The sequence below is a fragment of the Panthera uncia genome, chromosome X, assembly GCF_023721935.1.
Source record: "Panthera uncia isolate 11264 chromosome X, Puncia_PCG_1.0, whole genome shotgun sequence".
NCBI lineage: Eukaryota > Metazoa > Chordata > Mammalia > Carnivora > Felidae > Panthera > Panthera uncia.
Window position 1 is genome coordinate 14921077 of NC_064817.1, and position 14605 is coordinate 14935681.

General features: G+C 46.5%; 1 protein-coding gene across 5 annotated transcripts in view; it reads right to left on the reverse strand.

Moving 5' to 3' along the window:
• SH3KBP1 (SH3 domain containing kinase binding protein 1) overlaps nucleotides 1-14605 on the reverse strand; it is a 328594-nt gene that overhangs the window by 230985 nt on the left and 83004 nt on the right. The window contains exon 1 of one of the 5 annotated variants that reach the window (XM_049643562.1): nucleotides 10934-13904. The exons of the other annotated variants lie outside the window; for them this stretch is intronic. Coding sequence (XP_049499519.1) covers nucleotides 10934-10996 — 63 coding nt within the window. The 5' untranslated portion in view covers nucleotides 10997-13904. Of the gene's footprint in view, nucleotides 1-10933; nucleotides 13905-14605 lie in introns of those variants that run through there. 5 annotated transcript variants of the gene reach the window in all.

A 14605-nucleotide genomic window follows, 5' to 3' on the forward strand; every position in this document is an offset into this window, starting at 1 on the left:
CATTCCGAGGCACTGGAAGTTAGGGCTTCACCATAGGAGGGGACACAATTCAGCTCACAAGAGCTCCTTAAGGAAAAAGTTACAGAGCCCACATTCCATCCTAGAACCATTTGGCTCCAAAGGCCATTTTCCCTGGAGCACACTGCCTGACTCCAAAAAGTCCTCTTTATTTGTTGTAAGACAAAATGTATTACTTGAACGATAAGAAAAATAAACACATACAAGTTCTTTGGTTTGTTTCTAAGACTTCTCTACCGAGGTTCCAGGCCACCCCCTAGGAAGCTCCCGGCAGAGTCACATCAGCAGGGCCCCAGGTGTGAGCCCTGAGAGGTATGGGGACAAAGCAAAGCACGGCCCCTTCAGCCCCTGCAAGGAGCACAGCCAGAGGCCCAACCTGAGCAGGCTTGAGCTTTCACCTTCCAGGGCAAGGGCCCTAAGCCCCAAGAACCACCTCCTAGCATCAGCCAGAACACTGGAAAAGGAGGCACACCCTAAGAGTGGGCCCAGTTTCAGGCTCACGGATATATGAGAGGTTTCCTGAGACCTGCTTTCTTTCCTCTCTGTATCTTGGCCTTGGCGGGGCTAACCCCAGGCCAACTCAAAAAAACTCCTGGCCGAGACTACAATGAGGTAACACGGGCAATGGCCATCAGAAAGCCCCCAACTTCTCAGAAAACACGGGCCCTTCACACTCGAGCCCGGGCTGTGGCAGCTTTTGTGCCCACTGGGATTCATGGAACGACCTTCAAACATCTGCCATCCTCCACTGCTTCAAATACCAAATCAATAAAAGATGGCACCTTGCTGGGCCCTTCCCTGAACAGGGCGGCAACACTTGTCAACAAGTGAGGTGACAGAGACCTTAAAATGAGCACCCTTCTGCGGACCAGCAGTGGGGGTTGTCCAGGGACAGGCCTCCTTTACCAAGCACAGGGACCCCCTAAAATAAGGAAATGTCTAAAGCGAGCAGCCAATGAAAATCCATATGTGCCAACACCCCACTAGGGTGTTGAGGACTAGGGTGATGAGGACTAGAAACCAAGTGCTGGTTCCAATTTCATCAAGGAGACAGAGCTGGGCAAAAATAAGAGAAGACAACAATAAAAGGTTCAAAATGCAATACTGACCATAATTATCATTTTGTTCAAAAAGGACAGCGCAAAAAAAAAAATAATCAGGATGGAGTAGATGAAGATGGGGGAATGGAAAACATCAGAAAAGACTTCATGGAAGAGATACGAGGGGTGGAAAATGATCATGAAATGATTAGAGCACATTCCATTTACGTTCACTAGGTTACATATCTGCATGGTGCATTTGGCACACTGCCAGCTCGGCATTCTTTTATTTCAGAGCCCCACTGAGAAGTAACTATTGCAAACCTCTTCGTTTCTATCCACCTCAGAGATTCTGAGACACATCATCAAATGTTTCCAGAAAGTTGCCTACCTGGGTATTATCTCTCAGCTTTTTTTACTCCCTGGTTGAAAAAAAGCAAAAGCCAGTTTCTGGCCCACCCCAGGAGAAAACCTGGAAATACATATCCCCTGAGCCCCCGCAAGGCTGTGGCCTCGTAACCTTGATGGCCCTTCCCACAGATGAGGTCAACCTTTGTGTTCCTGATTTATCAATCCGTAGTTTATGCCAGGCAGGGAAAAAAAAAATGCCTGATGGCAACAAGTCCAGCTACTGTCAGTAGAAGGGCAATTCAGCAATATCTGTGAAAATTCTAAGGGCACAGGCTCTTAACCCAAGCACTCCACTGCTAGGCATTTATCCTAAAGATAGACCCATGCAAAATAGACTGCTTTGCCACAGGAAAAAAAGGAAAGCTTGAAACAACCCCAAACAGGGCACTGATTAAACAGACTAAGGGGTAGGCACAGAAAGATGCATTAACTGAAAAAAGCTCGTTGGATCAGACCTTGCATATTGTTGTCTAGTTTGTGGGGTTTTGGGGGGAAAATTGCACATTTTTAATGTTTGTGTATGCATAGAAAATTTCTAGAGAATAAAAAAAGCAAAGGCAGAGTAAAGTAGGGAACTTTATTTAAGGTTTTCTGTACCATTTGAATGTTTTACCACGAGTTTATCATTTTATCATTTTAAACGCATATAAGAAAAATCCACGAGCAATGAAAATCTACGAGAACACAGCCCTAAGTTTCTCTCAGCAATGAACAAACTCTTAAAGGAAGATTCAGAGATCTTTACTGGGCTGTAATTCCTACTCAGGAAGTAGTCCTCTACAGTTAAGAGTGGTTTTCATGAACAGGGCACGAAACCTAAATGGCTTCTTATTAGTCATCATTTGATCAGAAAACCAAAGAACTTTCCACACCCCATTCTGCACACCTAGTGTATAATAGAATTTTCGTGAATACATTTTCCATAATTTTCAGGGGCAACGGCATATAATATAATCAAAATATAATCCAGCACACTATAGATTAGGGATTTCGTTCAATGGATAACAAAATTTCCTTGTTTCTGTAAAGGGAGGAAAAAGGCTATAAAGGGCATGGGTACACACACATAAATCCTCATGACAGTTTTGCATGTAACAGCAAAAACACAATTGGAAACAAATGTACACAATAGGAGAATGAGTGAATAAATTACACTGTGGCCGTACGATGAAATACTATGCAGCCATTAAAAATGTTGTAGCTCTACATCAGAGATATGGAAAGGTACTGCAGGGCACACTGAAGCTAAAAAAAAAAAAAGCTGATTAAAACAGCATTTGTGGCATGGCCCTATTTGCAAAATATATATATGCATGTTGCAAAAGGCTAGAAGCAGGTAAAGCAGAACATGGGCAGCAGGGTCCCTGGAGATTTCATAGGCACACATTTCAGCTGATCTCTGTTCTAACTTTTTTCGTAAAAAAAACATTTTTAATTGTATGATTTCTAACTTTAAAAAATGCTGGCTATCGTATCCTTCCTTGGGAGACCTAACATCCTTCCACAGAACCAAATCCAATGGGAAATGTGCTGCTTGTTCTCTTTCCTGCCCATTTGTGGGTATTTTAATAGTTTTTCTGATGCTTTAGAAACCAAAGAGAGGGAAAAAGGCCTGACATTTTCGTGGTTGTCTTTTTCCCTCTTTCAAATGCTGCTATTGTACTTAGGCCAGTGGTTCCTAACCAAGGGCAACTGTGTCCCTGGGGACATCTGACACCGCCTGAGACATTTTTGTTCTCACAACTGGGCGAGGATGTGAGGGTAGCGCTCCTGGCCTGGATAGAGGCCAGGGATGCTTTTCAACACCCTCCAGTGCACAGTCCCCCACAGCAGCCTTAGAGGGCCCAAAATGTCAACAATGCTAAGGTGGAGAAACCCTGCGTTCGGGTAATGAGTCTTCGAAAGGCTTCCCACCCTCAAATAGCTGTACAAACACGCCTGGCTGAGAGGCCTCATTGCTACAGTGGAAAATGCACTGATGACAGAGGCAGAATAGGAAGTGAATCCTGGATCGGCTCCCTTTCTGGCTATCAAACCTCAAGCAGGTGACCACGTCACCCTGATGATCACGCATCCTCCTGCGTAAGATGGAAACGCCATCTTCCACCTCACAGGGTATACATGCTGTATAGAAAGGGTTCTGTACACTGTGAAGCACCAGGCACATGTGAATGGTGTTGTCACTCCAGGATACCAAGTGTCCAGCTTTCCCAGTGAAAGCACATTCAGGGTTTCCATGGGTCTTCACTAGCACACTCTGACTACCCTGAGTCACACGTCACAGCAGTGATGTTTAATAAATAGTGACACCGAAAAACAGAGACTGCTTTTTTTTACACTACATGTTCCTTGGCCTAAGTTGTGAGGCAGCAGAACTTAGCGAACAAATGACAAAATCTGAAGTCAGACTCTTAAGAAAGAATTCCAGCACCACCTCTTAATAGGTGGGTGACATCAGGAAGTAATGTGGCTTCTCTGTGCCCTCTGTTTCCTCACCTGTCTATCCAAACCCCAACATTTCAGAGGGAACTACTTTTAAGTTTTTATTCAAATTCCAGTTAGTTACCATACAGTGTAATATTAGTTTCAAGTGTACAATAAGTGATTCAACAATTCCATGCATCACCTGGTGCCATCACAGGTGCCCTCCTTAATCCCCAACACCTATTTCACCCATCCCCCCACCCACCTCCCCTCTGGTCACCATCAGTTTGTTCTCTGTAGTTAAGAGTCTGTTTCTTGCTTTGCCTCTCTTTTCCCCCCATGATCATTTGTTTTGTTCCTTAAATTCCACAGAGGAGTGAAATCATATGGTATTTGTCTTTCTCTGACTATTTCGCTTAGCATAATACTCTCTAGCTCCACCCACGTCATTGCAAATGGCAAGATTTCATTCTTTATGGCTGAGTAATAGTCCAGTGTGTGTGTGTGTGTGTGTGTGTGTGTGTGCGCGCACGCGCGCGCACGCGTATGTGCGCGCACACACACACACACACATCTTTATCCATTCATCAGTCAATGGACATTTGAGCTGTTTCCATAACGTGGCTATTGTAGATAATGCTGCTATGTATCCCTTTGCATTAGTAGTTTTGTATTCTTTGGGTAAATACCCGGTAGTGTGATTGCTGAATGATAGGGTGGTTCTATTTTTAACTTTTTGAGGAACCGCCATACTGTTTTCCAGAGCAGCTGCACCAGTTTGCATTCCCACCAACAGTGCAAGAGGGTTCCCATTTCTCCACATCCTCGCCAGCATCTGTTGTTTCTTGTGTTGTTGGTTTTAGCCGTTCTGACAGGTGTGTGGTGATATTGTAGTTTTGACTCGTATTTCCCTGATCATCAGTGATGTTGAGCATCTTTTCATGTGTCTGCTGACCATCTGTATGTCTTCTTTGGAAAAATGTCTATTTGTGTCTTCTCAGAGTGAACTAATTTATCATTGGAACCAGGACACTTCAGAGTGAAAGAGGGGGCTACCACCATCAATGCTAGGACAGGAGGCATACACCAGAACTGTCCCGTGGCCAACAGGGACATGAGGTCACCCTGAAGGATATTAACAGTACCTACCTCACAGCTTTGTTTTGATGACTAACTAGGATGAAAGGAACAAAGCATACAGTACACACCATTACGTCCTACCTACGAATCCTTCTTCTGCCCTTCTATTCATTAACCAAGTGCTTAGTGCCGTGGCCTGACGCTGGGCACCAAGAAAGGAGTCAGACACATCCACTCCCTGTCCCCAGCAGGATGCCCCCTCCTGTTCCACAGTGTGTTTGTTACAGTCCCAGGACTTTTCTTCCATACACACAGTCACAACAAATGCAGAATGAAACACAAGCCCACGGTGAACACTATAGGTCCAGAATGCCAGGAAACACACACCAAATGTGTGAGAGTTCAAAGTCTCCCACACAAAAATGAACAATAAATAAGAGCTTATCTAATCAACAAAGACAAAAGGATTTATTATTATCCCAGAGTCCCTGATTCAAGGAAGCGATTGCAGTTTGCCTAAAAGCTACCAATGGGTCTCACAGATTAATAAAACTTTGTAACAGCACGTAATGTTTAGAAGCACGTTACAGTATCCACTCCCTTTCATTTCTAGCACATGCCATGACAAAGAATTGTGTACAGTTTGTCCACAAAGACAACCTTACAGAACCCTTAGATTATGAAAGCAAAGTTAATCTAGCTTGCTTTTGTATTGAGATACATTTATGTCTTTTGCCAAGAAAAAGTTTGATTCAGTATGCTAAGAATTTCCTCTAAAAGTCAATACTCACGGTGAGAGGTGAATGTTCCTTATTTTACACAAAAGTGCATTGACTTCTAGGGGCTTGGGACTCTAATCACAAGTTCCCTACCCCCCCACCCCATTTCACTAAAATTGGTCTCGATTACTATCACCGTAAATCCTCACACCCGAGGGTTTCCATAGCCACTGTGGGGCCCTGCCCCTTCCTCCTCCTCCTTGTTCACATTTTACCAGGCACATCCTTAGCCTCCTTCTGTGTCCATTTCGGACAGTCCCTACAGAAGCCTGGTTCCACTCCTTCAGTAGTTGTTAGACCTGAAATACCAGTTAGGCCCTGTCATGGAAAGCACAAAACATGGGACTCTAAATAGAGAGATTCTATCAAGTAAGCCGTATGTGCATAATTCAGAACAAACTGAGGGCACATCCCTTTCTGTAGTACTCCATGCCTGCCTTGATTCAAAGAAGCTTATATCAATGGCAGTGGGTTTTGTTTGTTTGTTTGTTTGTTTTTGAGAGAGAAAGAGTGAGTGGGGGAGGGGCGGAGAGAGAGAGGGAAAGAGAGAACCCCAAGCAGGCTCTGCAGTGCCAGCACAGAGCCCAATGTGGGGCCTGAATTAGTCATGAGATCGGGACCTGAGCAGAAATCAAGAGTCAAATGTTTAACCAGCTACCCCGGCGCCCCAATGGCGTGTGTTTTGATCTGGTGCTTTTTACCCAGATGGGTTCAGTTTGTGAAAATTCAACAAACTGGTGTCTCATGTGCATTTGATATGTGTAGGCTACACTAGGATAAACGTTTTTAAAAGTAGCTTACATCATGTAAACCTCTGCCTAAAGTAAGCATGTACATATCACCAACACTAGTGCCACCTATCTTCAAACCATGGGTTGCTGCCAATTAGTGGGCCACACGATCAATTTAGAAGGTCCGAAGTAGCACTTTATTGTGTTAACAACACTTGAGGTATAGCCTCCTAAAATTTTTTTTAAGTGCACAATAAAGTACCGCTAACTCTAGGCCCAACGTTGTACAGTAGATCTGTTGAACATATTCATTCTGCACGACTGACGCATTCTACCCGTTGATCAGCAACTCCCCACTCCCCGTTGCCCAGCCGCTGGCAACCAAGAGGTGGAACCAACCTAAATGGCCACTGATGGATGAATGGATAAAGAAACTGTGGCATGTACATACAATGGAATATTTTTTGGCTTTGAAAAGGAACAGAATCCTGCCATGTGCTGACGAGCATTTTTAAAGTGGAATGGAGAATATACAAAAGCCTCATACACAGTGAAGGCAACTACTATTTCAGTTAACTTATTGCCATTACAAGTATGGACACATATATGTACACTAAGATGGCAGATGTTTTCACTGAAGAACATGGTAAAAAAAAAAAAAAGAAAGAGAATAAACACGGATTTGGAAGCCAGAGAGATCTGGGTTCTGATCCTGGTTGCTTACAACCTACCTAACCTCTGTGAGCCTCACTGCACCATCTCTAAAATGCAGGCAATGTCATCTTCTCCCTGGACTTGGTATAAGGTGTCAATAGGCTAGCAAACAGCCAACCACAGGACACTAATTAGACACTGCCCCCACCCCCTGCAACCATTTCTGTGGTGCCCTGGCCTGGGCTCTTTACCTGTAGGAAGGATGTTTAAAGGAAATGTGCAAAGGGGGTGGGACAAAGGTTGAGCCTCCATGACATGACCCCTTTGAGCCCCTCGGGAGAACAAAAGTGTGAACATTTGAGAGCAACAGGGCAGGGAGAAGCTATCGGTCGGCACACTGGGTGATAAACCATCCAGCTTTGGATTCTGACCAGAGGGAAAACCACTTTCCAAGATAGGAGGGTTTTCCCATTATTCTTGGCAGGAGGTGGGGAAAGGCAGAAGGGGAGGAAGGCCTCCGTAAAGAAATAAGTATTTGTTTTAAGCAAATCACTTTGAAGACAGGTGGTTTTCATTTTGAGAACAAAAATGATGCTTAAAACAGAGGGTGACTCCAGATAGCAGCCACTGGCTTGCCAGGAGAGGGTAATGGGGCCTCGAGGTCTGGAGTGCTCCCAAAGTGCCAGAGCAGTGATGGAGGCAGAGGGGCAGGGGGCGGGGGCGGGGGGGGGGGTGGAGGTCCGGCACAGATAAGATGGGACCATCTTTATCAGCTTGTGGGCACAAACTACTCAGCAGTCACGCACGATATTAATCATCTAAAACCTCTATTCATTTAAGAAACAGTTGTTGAACATGAGCACATAATTGTGTTGAGAACTGAATTAGGGGCTTCGGGATACAGTGGAATAACAAAGACAAGGCCTCTGCCAGCATGGGGGTCAACATTCCAGTGGGGGACACATCAAGTGCCAAGTAAATCAATGACTTGTAAATCAACCAGGGATTTATAGCCTGTGATACAAGTGCTCTGCAAGAAATAGATATGGTGATGTGTCAGGAAGGGAGAAAGGAAACTTAAGATGGAGGAAGTCCCTTAAGATAAGATGGCCCAGGGTTGGGGGGGTGCCTGGGTGGCTCAGTTGGTTAAGTGTCCAACTCTTGATTTTGGCTCAGGTCATGATCTCAGTGTTCATGAGATTGAGCCCCACGTTGGGCTCTGTGCTGATAGCACAGAGCCTGCTTGGGATTCTGTCTCTCCCTCTCTCTTTGCCCCTCCCCCACTCTGTCTCTCTCTCTCAAAATAAATAAATAAACATTTTTTTTAAAAGATAAGATGGGGTTGGCTAGATGGCTCAGTCGGTTAAGCGTCCGGCTTCACCTCAGGTCATGATCTCACAGTCTGTGAGTCAAGCCCCACGTCAGGCTCTGTGCTGACAGCTCAGAGCCTGGACCCTGCTTTGGATTCTGTGTCTCCCTCTCTCTCTGCCCTCTCCCACTCCCGTCTCTGTCTCTCAAAAATAAATAAACATTAAAAAATTTTTCAAAAGGTAAGATGGCACAGGGCCTTCTCCAAGTAACATCTAAAAGATGAGCAAGCCTGGGCCCAGCGGCAGGAGAGGCCCCGGCGGGGGCTGGGGCAGCCAGGGCACTGGTGTGGTGGAAGGTAGTGGCCAAGTGTGAGGGTGATGGCAATGAAGCTGGAGAGGGAGGCGTGTGCCAGGCTACACAAGGCACAGCCGGGCATGGGGAAGAAAGTGGATTTCAATGAAGACCCACAGAGAGCTACTGAAGGCTGGAACACTGTGATACAGGATTTTGATGCTGGTTAAGATAAGAAGTACTCTTTTATCTTCGCCCATGAAACAAAGTGTACAGATGATACAATGTCTCCAAAAACACTGATAAAAGTTAGCCCTGCCTTAGAGCTCGTGGACAGTTGTTGAGGAGGCTTGCCAGCTAGAGGCGAACAATTTTAGCCTAAATAGGAGACGAAATACAAGGAATTCAAGTACAGTAAGGGGTGGGAGAACTTGTGACTGACAAGAAAACACTCTTATTAGCAATTAACTCACAGTTAGCAAATATAAAGCACATGGTAAAGCTAATTTAACAAGACAGGCTCTAGAAAGTCCCCAAAACAGGGGCACCTGGGTGGCTCAGTTGGTTAAGTGTCCGACTTCGGCTGAGGTCATGATCTCGCAGTTTGTGAGTTCGAGCCCCATGTCAGGCTCTGTGCCGACAGCTCGGAGCCTGGAACCTGCTTTGGATTCTGTGTCTCCCTCTATCTGCTCCTCCCCCGCTCATTCTCTCTCTTTCTTTCTCTCTCTCTCTCTCTCTCTCTCTCTCTCAGAAATAAAGAAACTTTAAACAAAAAACAAAAAGAAAGTCCCCAACACACGCACATAAGGGTGGAAGGCAATTGGGAACGGACTGATGTGCTCGCAGCTTGCCTAAATCCATGAACAGGTTCACTGAAATAACCAGATGGAGTGTCACCATGACAGTGTCCTACGCCTACTCCTGAATCAGAAATCAGACGAACTGCTAAGCAGCTTTCTTCGAGATTTGAGTTTTCTGTTTCTTCTCCCTTGTACCAGCTGAATATAGGTATTCATAACTTGGAAACTCAAAGCTGAACGGGAAATGGCTCTGCTGAATTATCGCTGTCCCCCCAGGATTCATCACACGGCCTCCTGACTTGGGTCCCCCGTCCCCATGATCCTGAACTCAAATGGATCTCTGAGACACAGCATGACACACTCACACCTTCTCCCCGAGACCTCCTTGTTCTAGGGGGTCCCCTGGACCAGGCTAAAAGGGCAACCTCTAGGGCTCTGGTCTTGAGCAAGGCTGACGCCAAGATCAAATTTATGACACCAAGCAAGAGAATGTGGGAGGCCACGAAGGCTGCCCCGAAAGAAGCCAGGAGAGCAACACGGGTGGCACGCCCCACAGCCCAGCACACTGCTTGCACTGATGGTACAATATCCCACTAAGGAAGGAGAAGGGGTACGAAGGGCAAAAACACACCACTTAGCAAGTGCCCACCAAGCGCTGGCTACTTTCACATCCATTACTTCCAACCACCCCGCGACGCCGTGAAGTGCGGTGATAGCGCTTTGCAGATGGGAAGAGTATCTGCTGGCAGCCCAAAGCTCCAGTTAGCAGAGGGAGGATCTGAGCTTTGCCTGCCACCTCGACTGGCATCTAGCAACAAACTGTGCTCTGAACAGATCTCAAGCTGACTTTCCGTCCAGCCTTCGATCTCACTCTTCTCTCCTTCCCACCGCAGGGAAGCTGCATTCCACACCTGGCTTTATCCCAGGCTTGCAAACCTGCCAGCTGCCTCAGAAACGTTACCTGCTCCCCGCCCTTGGTAGGGAAACTTACCTGATGAAAGGGATGTCTGCGGGGCAGGGGCGCGGGGAGGCTTGGCTGGCTGGGGTGTCCCCTGGACAAAACTCTTCGATCACAGTCCGGAGAAGGGAAGAGCCCTCACACCAGAGGGCAGGGTTGTCCAAAATCTTTGTAGATGACACTACTAAAGGGGATCAGCCAAAAGCCACTTCTGTCACAGGAGCGCCCCAAGAAAGACATTCCTTTCTGCCACAAACAAGAAAACTGTGACCCAGATCTGAGCGGGAAAACAGTGTTGCTCACCATCTCTCTGGAAGGACTGAGCTGGGACCAAATTCTCCATCATGCCTCCCTCCCGGCCTAAGAAGTAGCGGGGCACCAGGCTCCAAAAGATGCAGGCATAATAGCAATCAAACCAGATGTACGTCCTACTTACAGTCTCAGACGCGTCTGCAGCACCCGGGGCTTTGGCTGCAGAAAGCTCCATTCTGTGGAGCATCAAGTGGTGATTTCGGGCTGACTGCGTCTGAACTCTGGGCAGGAGTATGCTCCGTGCTCGCCGAGAACTGCGAGTCTCTCTGATTCACTTGGCAGCAGAATTATTCTAAGCATCCTGTCCCGTACCCAACCCGCCTGCCCCTCCCACTACACATTCACGCTGGGTGGTGGTTTTTTTTTTCTTTTTTTAATTCTCTGCACTAATTTCTGTCACAAATCAAGGGAAACTCATTTTTCAAAATTAACCCAATCTCTGGCGCTTCAGAGCATGGAACCTTTATGACTGAGGAGGAGGAAGAGGAAGAAGTTGTAACATCGGAGAGAAGAGAGTGGGAGAGCCGCAAAGTCTGCAGTAACAGCAAAATGGAGATTATTCGAGACAGCTGAAACACTCCACCCAGCCTCCAGGAGGGGACATGCACGGGAAACAAAGGGCATATGGTGTTTGCTTTCTTCAACATCCGTTCTCACCATTAAAGAGCTGCGCCAGCAAACGCTCATTACTTACGTGAGGGCAAACCTCACTCCAAAACAGACTTGAAAATACAGCTCATAATCAAATAAGTTACTTGCAAAGCAGAGGCCTACCTTAAATTTTTTTTATTACATCTAAAGCAAAATTTAATAAAGTGCAAGTAACTGGCAGAATGTCTACTGGGCTTAGTGAAGCGTGAATTATACTTGAAACAAAGTCAATTTTTGTTAATTTCAAGTTCACAGAGTAACTCAAATACTGACACATTCAGGACAGGATTTCATTTTTTCCCCCAAGGAGAGATTCCAAGGGGCTAACCTAATAACCAGATAAGAATGATTTCCCTACTATTTACTACTAGTCATGTATTTAAACATTGCTATCCTAAAGCAAACAGGTTTTTCTAATGAGGCTTAAATCATTTATTTCCCACATAAGTTAATGTTACCACCATTCCCACTATCGCCCACACTATGACACTGTCCAAAGGTCAACTCCAGTGCACCGCCTGACCAAATCTGCACGACCTCCCGAAGTGGTGAGATCTGAATTGAGGACGCTTTTCACAGACATAAAGCTAGGGGCAGCTTCAAACACGGTACTAACCAGCTGAGGCGGCTCCCTTCCTCCTCCCCTCGCAGAGCCAACTATTGGCCACAGGTACCCACCCATCCCCCATCAAGCCCACTCCCCAGCTCCAGAGGGCAGACTAATTAACTCTAAGCCAATCATTGGTTCCGGGTGGGCAACAGGAGCTAAGTTCACCCAATCAGACTGCAGGAAAGGACTCCTCCTACATGCCCGCCCTGAACAAGGAAGCAGAGGGCCCCACAGCCAGTGGATGCCATCCTACGTCTGCCTGACAACCATGAAGAAACCAGCCCTTGGGTGAAGCTACTGGCAGCACGACCCATGGAGGAGCGACAGGAAGAACACAGGTCTCCGATGTCCCCGTGAGCAGGTGAACACACTACCCTTGGGGTCCATCCGACCTGTAGCCTGAAAATTATGTGAGATAACAGATATCACTGCTGATAGGAACAGGCTGAGCAATACCTAGGAAGCCAAGAGCAAGAGTCTGTAATCTGGCAAAGAGACCCCTTAAAGTTAATAATACACTCACAGAAGACATTCCCTTCAACGCTAAAGAAAAAGGAGAAATTACAAAGAAGAGTGGTTGACTGCCGAGGGCTGGGCTTGGAAGTGGGGAGTAACAGCACAGGGGCACAAGGTCTCTTTGGGGCGGGAAGGACATGTTCAAAAATTAGATCATGGTGATAATTACACAACCCTAAATATGCTGAAAGCCACTGAACAAGGCACAAGTGGATGAACTGTACAGTATGCAAGTTAGATCTCAATGAAGCTATTTTTGAAATAAGCTACATGGGAGCAGATGCTCATTCAGAAGTCACCTGTTAAACTCTGCCTCCATCCACATCTGACGGCAACATGCCTCTGCTTAAAATGGCTCCTTTGATGCTTCCTGATCACCTCTAGGGTCCAAATTCCTTACAGAGGTGCACAGTGCCTCTCACGTCCCAACTTCACTCCACCCCAACCCCCGCCTCTACTTCCCATTTTACTCACTGGCAAGGCTTTCTTCCAGATATTTATCAAACCGCTTCCCCTGCAGGCCTCGGTTCATACATCCTCGGTCACTCTCACCATCCTCTTCACCTGATCTATCCCTTCCTCCCCTGCCCCAGCCTCTAAGCTTCCCCTCCCTTTGGGCTCCTTTGGCATACTAAGTGCACACCAGAGAGGGTTACAAAAGTGCTTCTGGGTCTGTCTCGCCCACCAGGCTATGCCCTAGAGCCTTGCCTTTTCCAACAGAGAGGGTTTGAGCAGACAAAAGCAAAGCGCTCAGTGTGGTCAGCGCTATGGGGTTTCTTTCAGGGTTCCATTTACACGGTGCGGGTGCCTGTGTCCCTTGCCAGGCCTGAAGTCACTGTAGGAAGCCAGGTGTGGGTGAGAGCCAGGTCCCTTGGAATCTGTCTCTAGTTCTCCCACGCTCAACTTTTTTTTTTTTCTCATCATCATGGCGTTTCCCTTATTATTTTTTTAACCCTTAGACAAGGTAAGGAGCTGGCGTAAAGAATATTACAAATGCAACAAGAATGGGAAACACTTGGTTTTGAAGAAAGGGACTTTTAAAAAGGGACACAATAGACTGAGGAACACTGGATGATCATCTCCACCTGTGTCTTATCTTCCTACATGATCTCAGGGGAAAAGATTACTAAGATTTAAGAAATGTTAAAAATCCAGTTGCTGGGGGCGCCTGGGTGGCTCAGTCGGTTAAGCGTCCGACTTCAGCTCAGGTCATGATCTCGCAGTCCGTGAGTTCAAACCCCGCGTCGGGCCCTATGCTGACAGCTCAGAGCCTGGAGCCTGTTTCGGATTCTGTGTCTCCCTCTCTCTCTGCCCCTCCTCCGCTCATGCTCTCTCTCTCACACACTCTCAAAAATGAATGTTAAAATTTTTTTTTTTTTTTAAATTCAGTTGCTGGAGTGTTTTCAGTTATCAAAAAAAAGAAAAAGTCATACCGGAAAGGGGTGACCCACAGAACCCCACTGTGGAATTGGTGCTTCATTACAACAAAGACATCACCCAGCCCTCTTCCTAGCTTGTCCGGCCCGGCTCTCCAAACACCACAAGCAATGAAACCCCAAACCCAGGAGCAGAGGAAAGTGCTGAAATAACACTTTAAATCGTCGCGATGGTAATTTCAACTCCTACCTCATAATCATGGCTCCTCTTTTCCATATTTGGGCCCTAGCTCCCCTGGACGCACTCTGGGAACCTCCACAGACATTATCTAATGCTGAGCAGGTCAGCAAACTAACCATTAAGCCCTCTCTCTTCTCCACACTCTCTGATTTCAGCCAGTCTGGACACAATCATAAAGAACTGGGCAATTCCCTTCCAAGGGGAGTGGCTGTCAAGATTTCTCCTGTAGTTTAGGTCAAACAGGAAGCTCTTAGGATGTCACAGAGTTTGTCAATCTGATTCCTACAGTAAAGTTTTCAAAGCTGTCATTACCCCCCCCCCCCCCCCCGGCCAAAAAAAGACAAAGCTGACAGATTTATTATCAAACCACTTCATTAGCTAACCACCCCCCTCCCCCCTCCC